The 23,747-nt window shown below is 59.9% G+C and overlaps 1 protein-coding gene across 1 annotated transcript in view; it reads left to right on the plus strand.

Moving 5' to 3' along the window:
• The first annotated feature begins 1,192 nt into the window (after nt 1-1,192).
• The window catches only part of LOC132808782 (histone-lysine N-methyltransferase 2A-like), a 79,845-nt gene continuing 57,290 nt past the window's right edge, over nt 1,193-23,747 (plus strand). The window contains exons 1-13 of the mRNA XM_060822233.1: nt 1,193-1,588; nt 2,491-2,655; nt 4,264-4,421; nt 5,568-5,852; nt 12,532-12,584; nt 14,904-15,188; nt 17,392-17,468; nt 18,742-18,870; nt 19,433-19,546; nt 20,802-20,948; nt 21,246-21,341; nt 22,286-22,406; nt 23,495-23,608. Of these exons, the coding sequence (XP_060678216.1) occupies nt 1,193-1,588; nt 2,491-2,655; nt 4,264-4,421; nt 5,568-5,852; nt 12,532-12,584; nt 14,904-15,188; nt 17,392-17,468; nt 18,742-18,870; nt 19,433-19,546; nt 20,802-20,948; nt 21,246-21,341; nt 22,286-22,406; nt 23,495-23,608 (2,140 nt within the window). The remainder of the gene's footprint in view (nt 1,589-2,490; nt 2,656-4,263; nt 4,422-5,567; nt 5,853-12,531; nt 12,585-14,903; nt 15,189-17,391; nt 17,469-18,741; nt 18,871-19,432; nt 19,547-20,801; nt 20,949-21,245; nt 21,342-22,285; nt 22,407-23,494; nt 23,609-23,747) is intronic.

Here is a 23,747-nt window from a genome sequence, read left to right on the forward strand (position 1 = left end):
ATGCAGGCAAGTCCCAGCTCCGCTCTCCGCGGCAAGGCCAGTGCCCACTGGCAGTGGCCATTCTCCCCGCGGTCCTGGTAGACCGCCTCACCGCAAGGTGGCGTCTCAACCCCTGAGGTCAGGGTGGGGGCGAGACCCAGGGCCCGAGACCTCGGCCTCTCGCTCCTGCTCAAGCTCCAGCCGCACCCCGGGAGGAGGAGAGGGTCCGGCAGATCCCTGGCGCTGAAGTTGGCCCAGGCTGCGGGGAGGAGGAAGGTTCCCGGGGTGGTCTCCACCTGCAGGAGGAGCCTGCGCTTGCGGAGACCTGGGGGAGGGGGGCTGGGGCCGGTGGGAGAGGGGCGGGCAGGAGGGGGCCCGGGCGGAGGGGGAGGCCGGCAGGTTCGGGGAGCGTCCGGCCCGGGCGCGGGAGACCACTGCTACCTACAGCGCAGGGGCGCTCGGCTGCCACTCCAGCACCATCACCACCACCTCCTCCCCCTCCTGCTGCTGCTGCTGCTGCCCCTCCCTCGCCCCCTCCCCTCCCCTCCCTCTCCCCCTCCCCCTCCTCCAGCCCCATTTCCCTCTGCTGCCCCTCCCCCTCCCCGCGCCGCCGCACCGCCCCTGCGCCAGGCCAAGTACCTGAAGAACATCCGCCAGTTCATCATGCCAGTGGTGAGTGCCCGCTCCTCCCGGCTCATCCGGACGCCCCGGCGGTTCATCGACGATGAGGGTGGGGCCCAGGCGGGTGGGGGCCCTCCCCAGGTCTCCCCCGCCCCCGAGCCCACCCCACCTCCCCCGGGCAGGGGTCCCGGGAGACCCCGGCGCTGCGCCACCCCCGCTCTGCGCTGCCCTCCTGCGGCTGACCCCGACCCTCGTGCCCCAGCCCCTCCCCCTGCTGGGCGCCGCGCCCTCCTGCCTGCGGCAGCCCACCTTCACCTGGGGCACCCCTCCCCACCGGGACGACCCCCCCACAGGGGTTTCGGGGCTTCCCGCCCCTCCCCCTTCAGCCCTGGCCCCGCGCCCGCCTCCCCCTCCCCTGCACCCCAGCCCCCTGCGGAGGTGGCGTCCGCCCCCGAGCCCCGCCCCCCGGAGCAGCCAGCCCACTCCATGAGGACCCGCAGCCGTCGCTCGGAGCCCCTTCCCCCTCCCCCTCTGCCCCCCGGACCCCTGCAGACTGAGCTCCGCCCCGTCTCCCCCCGGGGGTCACCACAGGATGGGGGCGTGCAGGCTCCTGGCTCCCCTCCCCCACCCCGGCCGGCCGACAGTGACGGGACCCTCCCCGCCCCCCGCCCTCCGAGAGGAGGAGGAGGAGGGGCCGGGCGGTGTGTCGGAGGGAGCCGTGGCTGAGCGGTGCCGGGACAGTGAGACTCAGACGGATGGAGGTCCCAAGGTGGAGAGCCCGGGAGGGGAGCGGGAGCAGGAGCAGGAGCAGGTCCCTGTGCCCCCTCCCGCGGAGCTCAGTAAGGTGACGGAGTTGGAGCTGACCCAGAACCTGGCCAATCACTCCCTGTGTATGTCAGCCATGGACAAACGCATGGTCAACCTTCTCAAGGCAGCCAAGGTGCAGCTCATTAAAATCGACCAACAGAAACACTGGAAGGCCCAGCAGGTAAACTCCCTGACTCCTGCCTGCTCTCTCTCACTGTCTCTCTCTCCTGCCTGCTCTCTCTCACTCTCTCTCTCTCTCTCTCTCCTGCCTGCTCTCTCTCTGATGCCTGCCTTGTCTCTCTCTCTCTCTCTCTCTCTCTCTCTCTCTCTCATACACTACTGCCTGCTCTCTCTCTCTCCTGCCTGCTCTCTCTCTCTCTCCTGCCTGCTCTCTCTCTCTCTCCTGCCTGCTCTCTCTCTCACTCCTGCCTGCTCTCTCTCTCTGATGTCTGCCTTGTCTGTCTGTGTCTCTCTCTCTCTCCCCTGCCTGCTCTCTCTCTGTCTCTCTCTCTCTCCCCTGCCTGCGCGCGCGCTCTCTCTCTCTCTCTCTCCCCCTGCCTTCTCTCTCTCTCTTTCTCTCTCTCTCTCTCTCCCCTGCCTGCTCTCTCTGTCTCCCCTGCCTGCTCTCTCTGTCTCCCCTGCCTGCTCTCTCTGTCTCCCCTGCCTGCTCTCTCTGTCTCCCCTGCCTGCTCTCTCTGTCTCCCCTGCCTGCTCTCTCTCTCTCTCCCCCCTGCCTGCTCTCTCTCTCACTACTGTCTGCTCTCTCTCTCTCTCTCTCCTGCCTGCTCTCTCTCTCTCTCTGTCCCTTGCCTGCTCTCTCTGTCTCCCCTGCCTGCTCTCTCTGTCTCTCTCTCTCTCTCTCTGTCCCCCGCCTGCTCTCTCTGTCTCCCCTGCCTGCTCTCTCTTTCTCTCTCTCTCTCTCTCTCTCTCTCCCCCCCACCTGCTCTCTCTGTCTCCCCTGCCTGCTCTCTCTCTCTCTCTCTCTCTCTCCCCCCCTGCCTGCTCTCTCTGTCTCCCCTGCCTGCTGTTGCTCTCCACTTGGCTCTGTCTCACTCATGCCCCCTCCACTTGTTCTCTCTACAGCAGCTGACTTTGCAACCTGCCCGTGATGTGAAGGTTCCTGTGAAAGAGGAGGTGCTGATGATGGACAAGTCTGACACTGACAGCGAGCAGGAGGATGTGGAAGCCATGAAACGCAAACTTGGCCCAGATTCTCCACTGGCTCACGAGAAAAGACCCCGAGTCGAGGTATGGGGCTGGGGGGGAAAGAAGGGGAGGATAACCGGGAGCGCACACTACCCACATACTCAATGCACCCCCCGCACCATCCAAACTCCTCCCCACCGCCTGACACACTCCCCTGGGGTATCCCCCCTGTAAATACTGACACACATCCCTGGGGATTCTCCCCTGTAAATACTGACACACTCCCCCTGGGGTATCCCCCTGTAAATACCGACACACTCCCCGGGGATTCCCCCCTGTAAATACCGATACACTCCCCGGGATTCCCCCCTGTAAATACTGACACACACCCCCTGGGGTATCCCCCCCTGTAAATACTGACACAATCCCCAGGGACTCCCCCCTGTAAATACTGACACACTCCCCGGGGAGTCCCCCCTGTAAATACTGACACACTCCCCGGGATATCCCCCTGTAAATACTGACACACTCACCGGGGACTCCCCCCTGTAAATACTGACACACTCCCCCTGGGGTATCCCCCCTGTAAATACTGACACACTCCCCAGGGACTCCCCCCTGTAAATACTGACACACTGACCGGGGATTCCCCCTGTAAATACTGACACACTCCCCCTGGGGTATCCCCCCTGTAAATACTGACACACTCCCCCCTGGGGTATTCCCCCTGTAAATACCGACACATTCCCTGGGGTATCCCCCCTGTAAATACTGACACACTCCCCGTGGGTATCCCCGTGTAAATACTGACACACTCCCCGGGGACCCCCCCCCCCGAAAATACTGACACACTCCCACTGGGGTATCCCCCCTGTAAATACTGACACACTCCCCGGGGATTCCCCCCTGTAAATACTGACACACTCCCCGGGATTCCCCCCTGTAAATACTGACACACTCCCCGGGGATTCCCCCCTGTAAATACTGACACACTCCCCCCAGGGATTCCCCCCTGTAAATACTGACACACTCCCCGGGGATTCCCCCCTGTAAATACTGACACACTCCCCGGGGACTCCCCCATGTAAATACTGACACACTCCCCCTGGGGTATCCCCCCTGCAAATACTGACACACTCCCCCCGGGATTCCCCCCTGTAAATACTGACACACTCCCCCCGGGGATTCCCCCCTGTAAATACTGACACACTCCCCCCAGGGATTCCCCCCTGTAAATCCTGACACACTCCCTCCCCGGGGATTCCCCCCTGTAAATACTGACACACTCCCCGGGGAATCCCCCCTGTAACTACTGACACACTCCCTGGGGACTCCCCCCTGTAAATACTGACACACTCCCCCGGGGACTCCCCCCTGTAAATACTGACACACTCCCCGGGGATTCCCCCCTGTAAATACTGACACACTCCCCCTGGGACTCCCCCCTGTAAATACTGACACACTCCCCCCAGGGATTCCCCCCTGTAAATACTGACACACTCCCCGGGGACACCCCCCTGTAAATACTGACACACTCCCCGGGGATCCCCCCTGTAAATACTGACACACTCCCCGGGGTTTCCTCTGCCACTCCCTCCCCCACCCCCCTCCCCCTCTCCCCCCCTTTTCCCCTCCCTCCCTCTGTCTCTGTTACCAGCAGGAATTGATCTCTGCCTCCCTTCCCTCCCTTGTCCTCGTTCTCTCCGGCAGATCCCGACCACTCAGGGCCCACGGATCAAGCATGTGTGTCGGCGTGCCGCTGTGGCGTTGGGTAAGCCGCGGGCGATGGTTCCTGTCGATATCCCGCGGCTCAGTGCCCTGCCAATGCACGAGCGAGGGAGCATCGTGACCACCCCGATGGACGGTGAGTGAGTGACAGTCACCAGGCGCTGTCGGGATTCCCGCTGCTTGGGAGGGGGACCTGTTTCTCTCCTCACCTGGCCCTTTTCACAACCCCATCAACGTCCCTTTCACCCCCCCCATCTCTCCCCACTTCAACCTCAGCTCTCTTCCCCCCCCCCATCTATCTTCCGCATCTCTCTCTCTCTTCACCCCATTTCTCTCTCTCTTCCCCATCTCTCTCGTTTCCCCCATCTCTCTTTCTGCTCCTCTATCTCCTCATGCCTTTCTTCTCCTCCTCCCTCTTGCTCTCTCCACTTTCTCACTCTGCTGCCCCTCCCCCTTCCAACCCCTCTCTCTCCCTCTCCATCATCGCATCTCCACATCTCTCTCCCTCTTCCCATCTCTCTCTCCTCCCCTGTCCTTTCCTCTACATCCCACATATTCTATCTATCCCGCTCTCTCTCTCTCTCTTTCCCACAGTGTGTGCCCTCCTTCTCCATCACGCCTGTTTCCATTCTCCTTCGCAAATGATCTCTCACGCACTTGATCTCTCTTCTTCACTCACAATCCCTCTCCCTCACTCTCAATCTCTCTTTCTTGCCCTCGATCTCTCTCTCCCTCGCCCTCGATCTCTCTCGCGCTCTTGATCTCTCTCTCGCGCTCTCGATCTCTCTCCTGTCTCTTGGTATCTCTTCCTCGCCCTCGATCTCTCCCCCTTGCCCTCGATCTCTCCCCCTTGCCCTCGATCTCTCCCCCTTGCCCTCGATCTCTCCCCCTTGCCCTCGATCTCTCCCCCTTGCCCTCGATCTCTCCCCCCTTGCCCTCGATATCTCTCCCTCGCCCTCGATCTCTCTCTCCCTCACTCTCGAACTCTCCCCTCGCTCTCGATCTCTCCCTCGCCCTCGATCTCTCTCCCTCACCCTCGATCACTCTCCCTCGCCCTCGATCTCTCTCCCTCACCCTCGATCTCTCTCCCTCGCCCTCGATCTCTCTCCCTCGCCCTCGATCTCTCTCCCTCGCCCTCCATCTCTCTCCCTCGCCCTCGCCCTCGATCTCTCTCTCCCTCTCCCTCGCCCTCGATCTCTCTCCCTCGCCCTCGCCCTCGATCTCTCTCCCTCGCCCTCGATGTCGCACTCACCCCCCCCGTTCCTCTCTCTCCCACCCCGTTCCAGCCGATACCTCCTCCTCAGAGCCGGAGAGCCCACTGCCGGTGATCTCGGTGGTGAAGACGGAGCGGAGGTGGAAGAGGTGCCGGAAGTGACCGCGCCTGCGCTGCCGCCTCCTGTGGAGGAGGAGGAGGAAGCCAAGCCGCCGCTTGCCATGGGCCAGCCCAAACGCCGGGGGAACCGGTGTGGCAGCTGCAAGGGCTGCCGGAACCTGGCCGACTGTGGCAAGTGTGTCAACTGCCTGGACAAGCCTAAATTCGGGGGCCGTAACACCAAGAAACAGTGCTGTGTGTAAGTACCCCGCTCGCGCTGGCGTGACGTGGATCCATTCTCCCGGAGACCGCAGGTTCGCCAACGGTACAGGCAGCTCCGGGGAGACAAGGCTGGAGACGGGGGACAGAGGCCGACAGAGGGCACCCAGGTTACAGTGTACAGGGGGTGTGCTCGGCGAGAGAGACACGAGCAGGGTCCGCACTATCCCAGGGAGGGTCCGCGTTATTCCCAGGGAGGGTCTGCACTATCCCAGGGAGGGTCCGCGTTATTCCCAGGGAGGGTCTGCACTATCCCAGGGAGGGTCCGCGTTATTCCCAGGGGGTCCGCGTTATTCCCAGGGAGGGTCCGCGTTATTCCCAGGGAGGGTCCGCGTTATTCCCAGGGAGGGTCCGCGTTATTCCCAGGGAGGGTCCGCGCTATCCCCGGGAGGGTCCGCGCTATCCCCGGGAGGGTCCGCGCTATCCCCGGGAGGGTCCGCGCTATCCCCGGGAGGGTCCGCGCAATCCCCGGGAGGGTCCGCGCAATCCCCGGGAGGGTCCGCGCAATCCCCGGGAGGGTCCGCGCAATCCCCGGAGGGTCCGCGCGCGCAATCCCCGGGAGGGTCCGCGCAATCCCCGGGAGGGTCGGCGCTATCCCAGGGAGGGTCCGCGCTATCCCAGGGAGGGTCAGCGCTATCCCAGAGGCCGAGTCCGCGCTATCCCCGGGAGAGTCAACGCTATCCCAGGGAGGGTCCGCGCTATCCCAGGGAGGGTCCGCGCTATCCCAGGGAGGGTCCGCGCTATCCCAGGGAGAGTCAGCGCTATCCCAGGGAGGATCCGCGCTATCCCAGGGAAAGTCAGCGCTATCCCAGGGAGGGTCCGCGCTATCCCAGGGAGGGTCGGCGCTATCCCAGGGAGGGTCGGCGCTATCCCAGGGAGGGTCCGCGCTATCCCAGAGGGGGTCCGCGCTATCCCAGGGAGGGTCCGCGCTATCCCAGAGAGGGTCGGCGCTTTCCCAGGGAGGGTCCGCGCTATCCCAGAGGGGGTCAGCGCTATCCCCCGGGAGGGTCAGCGCTATCCCCGGGAGGGTCAGCGCTATCCCCGGGGGGTCCGCGCTATCCCCGGGAGGGTCCGCGCTATCCCCGGGAGGGTCCGCGCTATCCCCGGAGGGTCCGCGCTATCCCCGGGAGGGTCCGCGCTATCCCAGGGAGGGTCCGCGTTATCCCAGGGAGGGTCGGCGCTGTCCCCGGGAGGGTCGGCGCTGTCCCCGGGAGGGTCGGCGCTGTCCCCCGGGCGGGTCGGCGCTGTCCCCGGGGCGGGTCGGCGCTGTCCCCGGGAGGGTCGGCGCTGTCCCCGGGAGGGTCGGCGCTGTCCGGGGGAGGGTCGGCGTTGTCCGGGGGAGGGTCGGCGTTATCTGAGGCTGGAGACTCCATTGGTCAGTCTGAAAATGACTGGTCCCTGAATCTGCTGGTGTGGGTGTGTGTGTGTGGGGTGTTGTGTGTGGGGTGTGTTTGTGGGTGTGGGGGGTGTGTGTTTGTGTGTGGATGTGTGTGTTTTTGTGTGTGAGTCTGAATGTGTGGGTGGGTGTGTGTGTGTGGGTGTGTTTGTGTGGGTGGGTGGGTGTGGGTGTTTGTGGGTGTTGGTGTGGGTGTGTTTGGGCGTGTGTGTGGGGTGTGTGGGGGGTTTGTGTGTGGATGTGTGTGTTTTTGTGTGTGAGTGTGAATGTCTGTTTGTGTTTGTGTGTGTGAGTGAGTGTGTGTGAGTGAGTGTGGGTGTGTGTGCTTGTGTGTTTGGGTGGGTGTGCGTGTTTGTGAGTGTGTGTGTGTATGGGTGTGTGGGTGTGTGGGGGGGTGTGAGAGTGTGGGGGTGTGTAGTGTGTGGGTGTGTAGTGGGTGTGGGGTGTGTAGTGTGTGGGGTGTGTAGTGTGTGTGAGTGGGTGGGGGTGTGTAGTGTGTGTGGGGGTGTGTAGTGTGTGTGAGTGGGTGTGGGGGTGTGTGTGTGTGAATGGGTGTGGGGGTGGGTGTGGGGTGTGTGTGTGTGAATGGGTGTGGGGGTGTGTGTGTATATGGGTGTGTGTGTGTGTGAGTGCATGGGTGTGGGGGTGTGTGTTTGTGTGTGTATATGGGTGTGTGTGTGTGTGAGTGCATGGGTGTGGGGGTGTGTGTTTTGTGTGTGTGTATATGGGTGTGTGTGTGTGTGAGAGAGAGTGGGTGTGGGGGTGTGTGTGGGTGTGAGTGTGTGTGTGTGCGCGCGCGAGTGGGTGTGTGTGTGTATGGGTGTGTGTGTGCGCGCGCGTGGGTGTGGGGGTGTGTGTGGGTGTGAGTGTGTGTGTATATGGGTGAGTGTGTATGGGAGTGGGTGTGTGTGTGTATGAGAGTGTGTGTGAGTGGGTGTGGGGTGTATGGGTGTGTGGGTGTGTAGTGTGTGTGTGTGTGTGTGTGGGTGTGGGTATGGGGGTGGGTGTGTGTGGTGTGAGAGAGTGAGTGTGGGGGTGGGGTGTGTGAGTGTGGGGGGGGGTGTGTGTGAGTGTGGGGTGGGTGAGTGTGGGGTGTGTGTGAGTGTGGGGGTGGGTGTGTGTGAGTGTATATGGGTGTGTGTGTGTATGTGTGTATGGGTGTGTGTGTGTGTGAGTATGGGTGTGTGTGTGTGTGTGAGTGAGGGTGTGTGAGTGTGTGGGTGTATGGGTGTGTGTGTGCGCGCGCGTGGATGTGAGTGTGTGTGTATATGGGTGTGTGTGTGTGTGGGTGTGTGTGAGAGAGAGAATGTGTGTGTGTGAGTGAGTGTGTATGGGTTGTGGGTGTGTGTGTGTGTGTATGAGAGTGTGTGTGTGTGTGGGTGTGGGGGTGTATGGGTGTGTGTGTGTAGTGTGTGAGTGTGTGGGTGTGGGTATGGTGGTGGGTGTGTATGTGGGTGTGTGTGTGTGTGTGTATATGGGTGTGTGTGTGTATATGGGTGTGTGTGTGTATATGGGTGTGTGTGGTTTGTGTGTGTGGGGGTGTGTGTGGGTGTGGTGAGAGTGTGTGTGTGAGAGTGTGTGTGTGAGAGTGTGTGTGGGTGTGTGGGTGTTGGGTGTGTGTGTGTGTGGGTGTGTGGTGGGTGTGGGTGTGTGAGTGGGTGTGTGTGTGTGTGGTGGGTGTGTGTGTGGTGTGGTGGGTGTGTGTGTGTGAGAGTGGGTGTGTGTGTGTGTGAGAGTGGGTGTGTGTGTGTGTGTGAGAGTGGGTGTGTGTGTGAGTGGGTGTGTGTGAGAGGGTGTGTGTGTGTGTTGTGTGGGGGCGTGTGGATGTGTGGGCGTGTGGGTGTATGGGCGTGTGTGTGTGGGCGTGTGTGTGTGTGTGGGCATGTGGGTGTATGGGCGTGTGTGTGTGGGCGTGTGTGTGTGTGGGCGTGTGTGTGTGTGTGGGCGTGTGTGTGGGCGTGTGTGTGGGCGTGTGTGTGGGCGTGGGCGTGTGTGTGTGTGGGCGTGGGCGTGTGTGGGCGTATGGGTGTGGGTGTATGGGTGTGTGAGTGTGTGGGTGTATGTGTGTGTGGGTGTATGTGTGTGTGGGTGTATGTGTGTGTGGGTGTATGTGTGTGTGGGTGTATGGGTGTGTGGGGTGTGTGGGTGTATGGGTGTGGGTGTATGGGTGTGTGGGTGTATGGGTGTGTGAGGGTGTGAGTGTGTGGGTGTATGGGTGTGTGTGTGTGTGAGTGTGTGGGTGTCTGGGTGTGTGTGTGAGAGCGTGTGGGTGTATGGGTGTGTGTGTGTGGGTGTGTGTGTGTGTGTGTGAGTGTGGGGGTGTGTTTAAGGTTCTGTCCCTCCTGCCCTGAGGGAAGCAGGTGTCAGAGACCTTTCCGTGGAGTGAGAGCTCTGTGATGCTGATAGCCGCCTTCCTGAGGCAGCTGGGGGGGGTGGCCCGGCCCCTGGGATGGGAGGATGGTTCCCCTGATGGTTGGATACAGCCCCTTGTGTAGGGTCTCCTGGTCCCTGGACAAGGCAGGTGCTGTGTCAGGCCGGGTGCTGTCCGTGCTTCAGTGGTGAGCATCCTTCAGGACCAGCCTTCTGTTAGACATGAGCTCCTGGCTCTGTCCCCTGTCTGTGAGTCACTGAGAGGGGGGTATACTGCCTGAAAGGGCAGGGGGAGCAGGCCCACACAGCAGCCTTGCCCAGCAGCAGCAGCAGCATGTGGGGCTGGGAGTCAGATTACAGACTGAAAGGGGATCTGTGGGGCAGCTGGATGGCGGAGGTTGTCGGGAAATGATGGACCCCCACCTTTCTGGCATCTCCCCCTCCCCCCCCGGACTTCCTGGAGCTGTATAGGGAATGGAGGGATACCTCTCCGCAGGAGGGCTCACTGCTGTACGCCAAACACAGGTGACAGCTCAGCAGGGCACAGCAGGATCCCACGAGCAGCAACTAGACACTGATGAAACCGAAATGACTTGTCGTTAGCGCTGCTTAGAGCCTTTCGGATTAGTTGAGGAATTGTCACAGGCAAGAGCGGGGACAGTGGGATTAGTCTGGGGATTGATACAGAGCTGTGGGGAGAGAGTGGGGACAGTGGGATTAGTCTGGGGATTGATACAGGGCTGTGGGGAGAGAGCGGGGACAGTGGGATTAGTCTGGGGATTGATACAGGGCTGTGGGGAGAGAGCAGGGACAGTGGGATTAGTCTGGGGATTGATACAGGGCTGTGGGGAGAGAGCAGGGACAGTGGGATTAGTCTGGGGATTGATACAGGGCTGTGGGAGAGAGCAGGGACAGTGGGATTAGTCTGGGGATTGATACAGGGCTGTGGGGAGAGAGCAGGGACAGTGGGATTAGTCTGGGGATTGATACAGGGCTGTGGGGAGAGAGCGGGGCAGTGGGATTAGTCTGGGGATTGATACAGGGCTATGGGGAGAGCGCGGGGACAGTGGGATTAGTCTGAGGATTGATACAAGGCTGTGGGGAGAGAGCGGGGACAGTGGGATTAGTCTGGGGATTGATACAGGGCTATGGGGAGAGCGGGGACAGTGGGATTAGTCTGGGGCTTGATACAGGGCTGTGGGGAGAGCGGGGGGCAGTGGGATTAGTCTGGGGATTGATACAGGGCTATGGGGAGAGAGCGGGGACAGTGGGATTAGTCTGGGGATTGATACAAGGCTGTGGGGAGAGAGCGGGGACAGTGGGATTAGTCTGGGGATTGATACAGGGCTATGGGGAGAGCGCGGGGACAGTGGGATTAGTCTGGGGCTTGATACAGGGCTGTGGGGAGAGAGCAGGGACAGTGGGATTAGTCTGGGGATTGATACAGGGCTGTGGGGAGAGAGCAGGGACAGTGGGATTAGTCTGGGGATTGATACAGGGCTGTGGGGAGAGAGCGGGGACAGTGGGATTAGTCTGGGGATTGATACAGGGGTATGGGGAGAGTGAGGCAGTGGGACTAGTCTGGGGATTGATACAGGGCTGTGGGGAGAGCGGTGGGCAGTGGGATTAGTCTGGGGATTGATACAGGGGTATGGGGAGAGTGAGGCAGTGGGACTAGTCTGGGGATTGATACAGGGCTGTGGGGAGAGCGGGGAGCAGTGGGATTAGTCTGGGGATTGATACAGGGCTGTGGGGAGAGAGCGGGGACAGTGGGATTAGTCTGGGGATTGATACAGAGCTGTGGGGAGAGAGTGGGACAGTGGGATTAGTCTGGGGATTGATGCAGGGCTGTGGGGAGAGAGCGGGGCAGTGGGATTAGTCTGGGGATTGATACAGGGGTATGGGGAGAGAGCAGGACAGTGGGATTAGTTTGGGGTTTGATACAAGGCTATGGGGAGAGAGCGGGATTGAGACTGGGCTGTGGGGAGAGGGTGGGATTGAGACTGGGCTGTGGGGAGAGGGTGGGATTGAGACTGGGCTGTGGAGAGAGGGTGGGATTGGGACTGGGCTGTGGGGAGAGGGTGGGATTGAGACTGGGCTGTGGGGAGAGGGTGGGATTGAGACTGGGCTGTGGGGAGAGGGTGGGATTGAGACTGGGCTGTGGGGAGAGGGTGGGATTGAGACTGGGCTGAGGGGTGTGAGCAGGGCTGTGTATGTCCAGAGTGCTGGGACCAATCTCTGAGGCTCCATTGAGACATGAAGCTGGTGTGGGTCACTCTCTCGCTGCTGTTCCAGAGTCCCTGCCCTGCCCTGGGTCTCCTGCAATACAGTTGGGTGACAGCACTGTGGGAAGGGTAGCTGCCTCTGTGTATGTGTGTGTGTGTGTGTGTGCACGTACCTGTGTGTGTGTGTGCACGTGTGTGCACTTACCTGTGTGTGAGCATGCCTGTGGGTGCGCGCGCACGTGCCTGTGTGTGTATGTGTAAGTGCCTGTGTGTGCGCGCGCGCACGTGCCTGTGTATGTGCGTGTGCACTTGACTGTGTGTGTGTGTGTGTGTGTGTGTGTGTGTGCACGTACCTGTGTGTGTATGTGTGTACGTGCCTCTGTGTGTATGTGTGCGTGTGTGTGTATATGTGTGCGTGTGTGTATATGTGTGCACATGCCTGTGTGGGTGACAGGGTGTGGTGTCTCTGGGCGCTGGGAGACACTGACACTCCTCACATTAACCTGACCCAGGGCAGGGCTGGGGTACCATCGACAGGGGGCAAGTGGAGAAGGAGAGGTGCAGGGAGCAGGGTCGGGTGGCTCTGTCGAACACTCAGCATGGCCACAGCGGACTGAATGGCCTCACCCTGTGTATTGTTGTTAACCTTCTCCGTCCTGTCCTTGCAGGTGGCGCAAGTGTGATAAAATCGAGCGGAAACGGCAGGAACGCCTGGCTAACGGTAAGGACATCATCTCCCAGCTCCCTCTACACTGTCCCCCATCAAACACTCCCAGGGACAGGGACAGCACGGGGTTAGAGACAGAGTAAAGCTCCCTCTACACTGTCCCCCCATCAAACACTCCCAGGGACAGGGACAGCACGGGGTTAGAGACAGAGTAAAGCTCCCTCTACACTGTCCCCCCATCAAACACTCCCAGGGACCGGGACAACACGGGGCTAGATACAGAGTAAAGCTGCCTCTACACTGTCCCCCATCAAACACTCCCAGGGACAGGGACAGCACGGGGTTAGATACAGAGTAAAGCTCCCTCTACACTGTCCCCCCATCAAACACTCCCAGGGACAGGGACAGCATGGGGTTAGATACAGAGTAAAGCTTCCTCTACACTGTCTCCCCATCAAACACTCCCAGGGACAGCACGGGGTTAGATACAGCGAATGGTTGGGGTGTGGGACATGCTGCCCAGCCAGGGGGAGACAGAGCGAATGGTTGGGGTGTGGGACATGCTGCCCAGCCAGGGGGGGACAGAGCGAATGGTTGGGGTGTGGGACATGCTGCCCAGCCAGGGGGAGAGAGAGCGAATGGTTGGGGTGTGGGACATGCTGCCCAGCCAGGGGGGGACAGAGAGAATGGTTGGGGTGTGGGACATGCTGCCCAGCCAGGGGGGGGGACAGAGCGAATGGTTGGGGTGTGGGACATGCTGCCCAGCCAGGGGGGGACAGAGCGAATGGTTGGGGGGTGGGACATGCTGCCCAGCCAGGGGGGGACAGAGCGAATGGTTGGGGGGTGGGACATGCTGCCCAGCCAGGGGGAGACCGAGCGAATGGTTGGGGTGTGGGACATGCTGCCCAGCCAGGGGGGGACAGAGCGAATGGTTGGGGTGTGGGACATGCTGCCCAGCCAGGGGGAGACCGAGCGAATGGTTCGGGGTGTGGGACATGCTGCCCAGAGATTGTGGTGGAGGCGGCTCCAGCTGGGGACTTGGCTGGGTACACCAACACAGACGCTGTGCAGGCAGGTGGGGAAGGCAGGAGGCTGGTGTCAGGGAGAACACCTGAGCTCAGGCCACTCTGGGAGATAGCACAGACAGGCAAAGGAAAACTCCAGCCAATAGACCGGTCATACCAGGGAGCGTCTGAGGCTGAGATATAGAGCTGTACAGCACAGAAACAGACCCTTCGGCCCATCCCGTCCATGCTGACCCAGATATCACGGAGTCATAGAGCTGTGTAGCATGGACACAGACCCTTTGGTGCTGCAAATGTGTTGCTGGTCAAAGCACAGCAGGTTAGGCAGCATCTCAGGAATAGAGAATTCGACGTTTCGAGCAATTGGCCCAACCCGTCCATGCTGACCCAGATATCCCAACCCAATCCAGTTCCACCTGCCAGCACCCGGCCCATATCCCCCAAACCCTTCCTATCCATGTCCCCATCCAGATGCCTCTTAAATGCTGTCATTGTACCAGCCCCCACCACTTCCTCTGGCAGCTCATCCCATACACGTACCACCCTCTGGGGGAAAAAGTTGCCCCTTAGGTCCCTTTTATATCTTCCCCCTCTCCCCCTAAACCTATGCCCCTCTAATTCTGGACTCCCCCATCCCAGGGAAAAGACCTTGTCTATTTACCCTCTCCATGCCCCTCATGATTTTATAAACCTCTATAAGGTCACCCCTCAGCCTCCGACGCTCCAGGGAAAACAGCCCCAGCCTGTTCAGCCTCTCCCTGTAGCTCAGACCCTCCAACCCTGGCAACGTCCTTGTCAATCTTTTCTGAACCCTTCCAAGTTTCACAACATCTTTCCGATAGGAAGGAGACCAGAATTGCACCCAATATTCCAACAGCGGCCTAACCAATAAGGGAGAGGGAGAGTTAGATGAGAGCGCGTTTGGGAGGGAATTCCAGAGGGGAGAGTGAGGGCTGCAGATGCTGAAGATCGGAGTCGAGAGAATAGTGCTGGAAAAGCACAGCAGGTCAGGCAGCGTCTGAGGAGCAGGAGAGTCAACGTTTCGGGCATACGCCTGAAAGAAGAGGTTTTTGCCTGAAACGCCAATTCTCCTGCTCCCCGGATGCTGCCTGACCTGCTGTGCTTTTCCAGCACCACCCTCTCCTGAGGGAATCCCAGAGCTCGTGGCTTCCAATGGTGAGGCGATGGGAATGGGATGCTCACGGAATCCCAGAGCCTCCTGTAGAGGATGTTGCATTGTCCCAGTGGGGGGGTAGCGGATTGCGGGAGGTGTGTGTGTGTGTGTGGCGGGGAGGGGAGCTGACGATGCCGTTTGTGACGGATTTTACCCCCCCCCCCATTCCCACAGTGCGGAAGAGGAGCCGGATCACCCTCCTGCCTGCCATTGACACTCGGCCGGTGATGGGGAAGGATGATGAGGAGTGGCTCCCTGACACTCAGGGTTATGCTGCCTATGAGTACATGCTGGAGGCAGCGGTGGAGGAGGTGCAGGTGAAGAATGGGGACACCTCTCTGAACCCCGTCGAGGGGCTGGGAGCCGACACCCAGCTCCAGCGCAAGTCCATTCGCCGCACGGCCCGCCAGTGGTCTTACTACGCCCTGTTTGAGGAGTCCGACCTCTCTGACTCGGAGAGTGAGTGCACGGAACTGGGAGTGTGGGGAGGGCGCGCGCCGGGGGGTGGTGGGGGCGAGACACGGACGGGTTTGCATGTCCTTAACCCCTAACCCTTTCACAGGCAGGAACACCAGGAAGCCATTCAGCCCCTCTCCCTCCTCCTTCAGCCTGTTACACAGAACAGGAGGCCATTCAGCCCCTCTCCCCCCTCCTCCAGCCTGTTACACAGAACAGGAGGCCATTCAGCCCCTCTCCCTCCTCCTCCAGCCTGTTATACAGGAACAGGAGGCCATTCAGCCCCCTCTTGTGGTCCACAGCGTCACAGATACCAGGCTCCAGCCCATCCCATTCACTCCACGGGATAGCCAGGGATACTGGACACTGCAAAGGCTCTGGGCCCTGAGAACATTCCAGCGATGGGACTGAAGGCATGTGCTCCAGACCGGGCCGCTCCCCTCACCCAGCTGTTCCAGTCCGGGTACATCCCGGGCATCTACCCGCCACTGGGGAAACCCTGCCCAGGTATGTCCCGGACATAAATACAGGAACAAATCCCACCCGGCCAATTCCTGCCCCATCCGTCTCCTCTCCCATCCTCAGGAATGTGATGGAAGGGCTCAGTAACAGGGAGATCACACAGCCCCCGCTCACCAATAACCTGCTCAGTGAGGCCCAGTGTGGGTTCCCCCCCGGGGTCACTCAGCTCCTGACCTCAGTCAGCCCGTGATCTTTCCCCCTAACACCACGGGCTCGTCTTTACTCAGCAGCCTCGCGTGTGGCACCTTGTCAGAGACCCTACTGCCTCCCCGTTTGTTCGTTCCCACCTCAGAGAATTCTGCAGATTGGTCAGGCAGGACCTCCCCTTGACAAAGCTGTGCTGATTCAGCCCATTCTATCATGTACGGTGCCTCAGTGGTTAGCACAGCTGCCTCCCAGCACCAGGGACCCCGGATCGATCCCACCCTCAGGCGACTGTCTGGGTGGGGTTTGCACATTCTCCCCGTGTCTGCTGGGTTTCCTCCCACAGTCCAAAGGTGTGCAGGTTAGGGTGGATTGGCCGTGGGAAATTGTCCCATAGTGCCCAGGGATGTACAGGTTAGGGTGGATTGGCCATGGGAAATTGTCCCATAGTGCCCAGGGATGTACAGGGTAGGGTGGATTGGCCATGGGGAATTGTCCCATAGTGTCCAGGGATGTGCAGGTTAGGGTGGATTGGCCATGGGAAGTTGTCCCATAGTGCCCAGGGATGTTCAGGTTAGGGTGGATTGGCCATGGGAAATTGTCCCATAGTGCCCAGGGATGTGCAGGTTAGGGTGGATTGGCCATGGGAAATTGTCCCATAGTGCCCAGGGATGTGCAGGTTAGGGTGGATTGGCCATGGGAAGTTGTCCCATAGTGCCCAGGGATGTGCAGGTTAGGGTGGATTGGCCATGGGAAATTGTCCCATAGTGCCCAGGGATGTACAGGGTAGGGTGGATTGGCCATGGGGAATTGTCCCATAGTGTCCAGGGATGTGCAGGTTAGGGTGGATTGGCCATGGGAAATTGTCCCATAGTGCCCAGGGATGTGCAGGTTAGGGTGGATTGGCCGTGGGAAATTGTCCCATAGTGCCCAGGGATGTGCAGGTTAGGGTGGATTGGCCATGGGGAATTGTCCCATAGTGCCCAGGGATGTGCAGGTTAGGGTGGATTGGCCATGGGAAATTGTCCCATAGAGCCCAGGGATGTGCAGGTTAGGGTGGGCTAAACACAGGAAATGCGGGGTGACAGGGAGAGGGTAGGTGGGATAAACATCAGAGGGTCTGGGTGGAATTGGATGGGCCAAATGGCCTGTGTCCACACTCCAGGGGATTATGTGAAGTGCTCCACAATCTCATCCTGAACAACAGTCTCTAAAACCGTAACAATGACTGTGCGCAGGCGGGTCGGCCTATAATATCTCATCATCCACCTCCATCCCAGCTCTGGGGATTTGGGGGTGATGTGCAGGGTGGGTTTTGGGGTGTGGGAACGGTGACGGGATGTGGGGGGGGTCGGTGACTGGGTGGGGTTTCGGAGTGGGGCGACGTTGATGGGGCGGGGTTTCGGGGTGTGAGGACGGTGACGGGGCGGGATTGGCAGTCCGGGTATACTGGGTGGTGTCGGACAGCGAGTGGCGATGAGGTGGGTTCTGGCTGTGACCCCCTGTTGGCACTAACCCCATTCCCTGTGCTGACCCTCAGATGATCTCCAGTCTCTCATGGGTGACCAGGGGCGACTGAAACCCCTGCAACTGAAATGTCGCAAAAGCCGAGAGAAGGTGAGTGTGAAATGGCGGTGCCATCTGTGTGTCAGTTGTAAACCAGCTGGGAAACCGAGAGGGAGAGGCTGCAGGCTGCTTCACTGCGGTACCGATTGTGAGTGGTCAAGGTGTTATTACAAAGCTTTCACAGCCCAACGGCCGGTGACGTTTAATCCAGGGAAAGGTGCAGTGATCCACGTTGGAGGATGCATGAAGGTATAAAGGCTGTAGGTGCTGAGAGATCTGGGGAAGTGGGTGACCCCCATCGTGGAAGGCCGGGCAGAGAGCTTGGTTCAGGAAGCAGACACGGTCCTGGGGTTTGCTTCTCGGAACACAGAGTAGAGGGAGGAAGGTGCCCAGTCGTGGGCCCCACTACATGGGAAGGATAGGAAACCTCCAGAGAGGATGTGGAAAAAATTCAGGAGAACAGTCCCAGGGATGGAGGGGCTTCAGTGACCTGGAGAGGTCAGAGGGACTGGAGGCTTTGAAGAGAACTGGATTGTTGTGTGAAAGGGAAGAAGGTGCGTGGTTCTGGTGGAGAGTGCTGGGGAGCAGGTCTGGGTGAGCCTGTCCTTCAGAGAACCAGCACAGACCCAAGAGGCCGAATGGCCTGCTCCTGTGCTCTACCACAGCGAATGGGTTCCAGGTTTGGTGAACAGGGAGTATTGGTGCCCCAAGCCGACGTGTGTGTGGCTCTGTCTCTTTGTGAGTGCGTCTCTGTGTATGTGTGTGTGTACATCTGTGTCTGAGAGTTTGTGTGTGTCACTGTGTGCGTGTGTGTGCACGTCTCTATCTCTGTGGGTATGCCTCTGTGTGTGTGAGTGTGCATGCGCGCGTATCTGTGTGCACGTGTGTGTTTGTCTCTGTGTCTGTGTATCTCTGTGTGTGTGTATCTCTCCCTCTGTGTATCTGTGTGTGTCTGTGTATCTCTCTCTGCCTGTGTGTGTATTTCTGTCTCTGTGTGTGTATCTCTCTTTCTGTCTGTGTGTGTATCTCTGTGTCTGTGTGTGTGTTTGTGTATCTGTGTGTGTGTGTGTGTGTGTGTGTATCTGTGTGTGTGTGTGTGTGTGTATCTGTGTGTGTGTGTGTGTGTGTGTCTGACACTGGGCCAGTCCTGTGTGAAGGGGACACATTGGTGTCACGAAGACTTGCCCACCCTCTGGGGAGGAACCTGGTGTACAGCAGCGATGGAAGGTTTGCTGAGGGGCACGAGTCGATGGTTGGTGTTTGGAGGGATTGCGGGGGGTGGTGGCTCTTTGTCCTGCTGATTTTCTGTCCCCGCTTCCCACAGGAGAAACCCGTCCTCCTGAGCAAACAGGAGCAGCTGGCACTGAGTCCCCTGAGCCCCTTCACCACCAACAACACTGGGCGCCAGAAAGGTCTGTCCGATGGGGTCCACCGGATACGGGTGGACTTCAAGGTGAGTGGCCAGCACCTTGGGTTCTGATGTGTCTCTGAAACTGTCAACGTCCTGGGGCTTCCTGTCCAGCAGCAACTCAACCAGACCTGCCACATCAACACAGCAGCAGCGACTGCATCGGGACAGAGGGAACGCCATTCGTTCTGTGTGAGGCACGGGGGGGTGTGTGGGTTGGCGGGTGGGTGCCATGGAAGCCAACCAGCGGCCTGCAATACGCTGGCGCGGAATCAATCAGTGATTACCCTCCCTCCCCCAGAGTTTGGTGTTCTTGAATATATGTCCTGAATCCTCAGCCCTGTCAAAGACCCCCGGAATTTTTCATGTTGCCTGTGTTTGTGTGTGAAGGTGTCACTGTACCCGTCCTGGCGGGGAGAACGCGACTGATTCTCCCCCCTACCCTGCCTCGTCAGTCTAGACCACAACACCGGGCTCCATCACCAGCCCGCTTGTTGGTTAGTTCGGTTTAAATCTGGGTTTGTGATGCTAATTGTTCTCTGCTCTGTGTTTTTATCTTTAAATGCTTGCCTTGCCCCATCTCCCCGTGCGACACCGCCCCCTCCAGGAGGACTGCAGCATTGAAAACGTCTGGCTCATGGGTGGTCTCAGCGTCCTCTCCTCTGTTCCCATTCTGCCCCGGGTTCTTTGCCTGCTGTGTGCCAGCCAGGGGCACCACGAGGTAAGCTGACCCCTGACATCGCGGTTAAACCTGGAACGCCCCTCCCCGATTCTCCGCGGAGCTGCACTGGAAGGCCAGTCACCCCGGGATCCCACCAGGTCGAGGGTCAGGTAAACGGTGACCATCGAGCTAGGAGAGGAGCAGCTGTGATCTGCTGAACCTAGCTCAAACAGGCTGAATGGCCTGCTCCTGTTCCTGTGGGACAGGCTGGAGAAGGGGCTGAATGGCCTGCTCCTGTTCCTGTGGGACAGGCTGGAGAAGGGGCTGAATGGCCTGCTCCTGTTCCTGTGGGACAGGCTGGGACAGGAAGGCTGAATGGCCTCTGTGTCGTGGAAATGTCATTTCTCACCGCGGGATTGTTGTCCCTGATTGTGATGTCTCTCTCTCTCTCTCTCTCTCTCTCTCTCTCTGCCTCCCTCTCTCTCTGCCTCCCTCTCTCTGCCACCCTCTACCCCCCCCTCCCCACCCTCTGCCCCCCCACTCTCTTCCCCCCTGCCCCCCTCTCTCTGCCCCCCCTCTCTCTGCCGCCCCCCTCCCTCTGCCCCCCTTCTCTCTCTCTGCCTCCCTCTCTCTCTGCCTCCCTCTCTCTGCCACCCTCTACCCCCCCCCTCCCCACCCTCTGCCCCCCCACTCTCTTCCCCCCTGCCCCCCTCTCTCTGCCCCCCCTCTCTCTGCCCCCCCTCTCTCTGCCCCCCCTCTCTCTGCCCCCCCTCTCTCTGCCCCCCCTCTCTCTGCCCCCTCTCTCTGCCCCCCCCGCCCCCCTCTCTCTGCCCCCCCTCTCTCTGCCCCCCCGCCCCTCCCTCTCTCTGCCCCCCCTCTCTGCCCCCCCTCTCTCTGCCCCCCTCTCTCTGCCCCCCCCCCCCCCCCTCTCTCTGCCCCCCCTCTCTCTGCCCCCCCGCCCCTCCCTCTCTCTGCCCCCCCGCTCCCCCCTCTCTGCCCCCCTTCTCTGCCCCCCTTCTCTCTCCACCCCCCCTCTCCGCGCCCCCCTCTCCGCCCCCCCCTCCGCCCCCCTTCTCTCTCTGCCCCGCTCTCTCTCTGCCCCCCTTCTCTCTCTGCCCCCCTATCTCCCCGCCCTCTCCCCCCCTCTCTCTCTCCCCCTCTTACATTCTCTCTCTCCCCCCCCGCCCCTCTCTCTCTCTCTCTCTGAACCCCTCTTCCTCCTCCCCGCCCCTTCTCCACCACCCCAACCCTTCACCCACCGGTCCCTTTGCCCCCACCCTGCCCTTGCGGCCCCCTCCCGGTGCGGGCTGGGTAGATGGTGTATTGTCAGGTTTGCTGTGAGCCCTTCCACAGTTTCTGCCTGGACGAGAGGGAGCGACCGAACGCTGAGCAGAAGGAGACCTGGTGTTGCCGTCGCTGCAAGTTCTGTCACGTCTGTGGGCGCAAGAGTAAATCTTCCAAGGTACTCGGAGGGTCAGTGCTGAGGGAGTGGGCACTGTCGGAGGGTCAGTGCTGAGGGAGTGGGCACTGTCGGAGGGTCAGTGCTGAGGGAGTGGGCACTGTCGGAGGGTCAGTGCTGAGGGAGTGGGCACTGTCGGAGGGTCAGTGCTGAGGGAGTGGGCACTGTCGGAGGGTCAGTGCTGAGGGAGTGGGCACTGTCGGAGGGTCAGTGCTGAGGGAGTATGAGGATGAGAGTGTGTGTGTGTACAGTGAGGGATGAGCAGACTGGCGAAGTGATTGGTGTCTCCTTTCCCCACAGCACCTGCTGGACTGTAACAAATGTCGGGCCACATACCACTCTGCCTGCCTCGGGCCCAGCTACCCAAACAGGCCGAGCAAGAAACGACAAACCTGGGTAAGTCACCGTGTGGGGGAATCACAGACACAGACCCCCGTCCCGTCACCGTGTGGGGGAATCACAGACACAGTCCCCCGTCCCGTCACCGTGTGGGGGAATCACAGACACAGTCCCCCGTCCCGTCACCGTGTGGGGGAATCACAGACACAGACCCCCGTCCCGTCACCCTGTGGGGGAGTCACAGACACGGACCCCCGTCCCGTCACCGTGTGGGGGAATCACAGACACAGACCCCCGTCCCGTCACCGTGTGGGGGAATCACAGACACAGACCCCCGTCCCGTCACCGTGTGGGGGAATCACAGACACAGACCCCCGTCCCGTCACCCTGTGGGGGAATCACTGACACAGACCCCCGTCCCGTCACCCTGTGGGGGAATCACAGACACAGACCCCCGTCCCGTGACCGTGTGGGGGAATCACAGACACAGACGTCTGTCCCGTCACCGTGTGGGGGAATCACAGACACAGACCCCCGTCCCGTCACGGTGTGGGGGAATCACAGACACAGACCCCCGTCCTGTCACCGTGTGGGGGGAATCACAGACCCAGACCCCCGTCCCGTCACCGTGTGGGGGAATCACAGACACAGACGTCTGTCCCGTCACCGTGTGGGGGAATCACAGACACAGACCCCCGTCCCGTCACCGTGTGGGGGTGTGGGGGGAATCACAGACACAGACCCTGTATATCTGGGGCAGTGGGCTGTGCTGAGGACTGGGTATGTGTTGCTGGTCAAAGCACAGCAGGCCAGGCAGCATCTCAGGAATAGAGAATTCGACGTTTCGAGCATAAGCCCTTCATCAGATGCTGCCTGGCCTGCTGTGCTTTGACCAGCAACACATTTGCAGCTGTGATCTCCAGCATCTGCAGACCTTATTTTTTACTGAGGACTGGGTAGCTGTGTTGTGAATATTCTGCTCTGTCCCTTGCCCTGACCAGGTCTGCCCGAAATGTGTGCGCTGTAAAAGCTGTGGAGCGACCACCCCAGGCAGGAGCTGGGACGCGGAGTGGTCATATGACTTCACCCTGTGTAATGACTGCGCGAACCTCTTTGAGAAAGGTCAGTGTTGGGCGGGTCACACTGTGCTTTCAAGGAGAAGAGGGAGCTTTACTCTGTATCTAACCCCGTGCTGTCCCTGTCCCTGGGAGTGTGTGTTGGGGGGACAGTGTAGAGGGAGCTTTACTCTGTATCTAACCCCGTGCTGTCCCTGTCCCTGGGAGTGTTTGATGAGGGACAGTGTAAAGGGAGCTTTACTCTGTATCTAACCCCGTGCTGTCCCTGTCCTGGGAGTGTTTGATGGGGGACAGTGTAGAGGGAGCTTTACTCTGTATCTAACCCCGTGCTGTCCCTGTCCCTGGGTGTGTTTGATGGGGGACAGTGTAGAGGGAGCTTTATTCTGTATCTAACCCCGTGCTGCCCCTGTCCTTGGGGGTGTTTGATGGGGGACAGTGTAGAGAGAGCTTTACTCTGTATCTAACCCCGTGCTGTCCCTGTCCCTGGGAGTGTTTGATGGAGGACAGTGTAGAGAGAGCTTTACTCTGTATCTAACCCCGTTCTGTCCCTGTCCTTGGGGGTGTTTGATGTGGGACAGTGTAGAGGGAGCTTTACTCTGTATCTAACCCCGTTCTGTCCCTGTCCTTGGGGGTGTTTGATGGGGGACAGTGTAGAGAGAGCTTTACTCTGTATCTAACCCCGTGCTGTCCCTGTCCCTGGGAGTGTTTGATGGGGGACAGTGTAGAGGAAGTTTTACTCTGTATCTAACCCCGTTCTGTCCCTGTCCTTGGGGGTGTTTGATGTGGGACAGTGTAGAGGGAGCTTTACTCTGTATCTAACCCGTGCTGTCCCTGGGAGTGTTTGATGGGGGGACAGTGTAGAGGGAGCTTTACTCTGTATCTAACCCCGTGCTGTCCCTGTCCCTGGGAGTGTTTGATGTGGGATAGTGTAGAGGAAGTTTTACTCTGTATCTAACCCCGTTCTGTCCCTGTCCTTGGGGGTGTTTGATGTGGGACAGTGTAGAGGGAGCTTTACTCTGTATCTAACCCGTGCTGTCCCTGGGAGTGTTTGATGAGGGACAGTGTAGAGGGAGCTTTACTCTGTATCTGACCCTGAGCGGGCTGCCAGATTGAAGGATCCCGTTGTTTTTGCAGGGAATTACTGTCCCATCTGTACGAAGTGCTACGAAGATAATGATTACGAGAGTAAGATGATGCAGTGTTCAAAGTGCGACCACTGGGTCCATGCCAAGTGCGAAGGGATTTCCGGTGAGTGGTCAGACAAGGCCAGCCCTGAGTCTTATGGTAATCCCCCTCAGCCCCTCACCCCCTCCCTTCAGCCCCAGGGTGAGTATTCTCCCCACACTGTGTCCCACTGAGCTCCCTTCAGCATGGCTGTGTTCGAACC

Source organism: Hemiscyllium ocellatum, assembly GCF_020745735.1.
Source record: "Hemiscyllium ocellatum isolate sHemOce1 chromosome 38 unlocalized genomic scaffold, sHemOce1.pat.X.cur. SUPER_38_unloc_5, whole genome shotgun sequence".
Lineage (NCBI taxonomy): Eukaryota > Metazoa > Chordata > Chondrichthyes > Orectolobiformes > Hemiscylliidae > Hemiscyllium > Hemiscyllium ocellatum.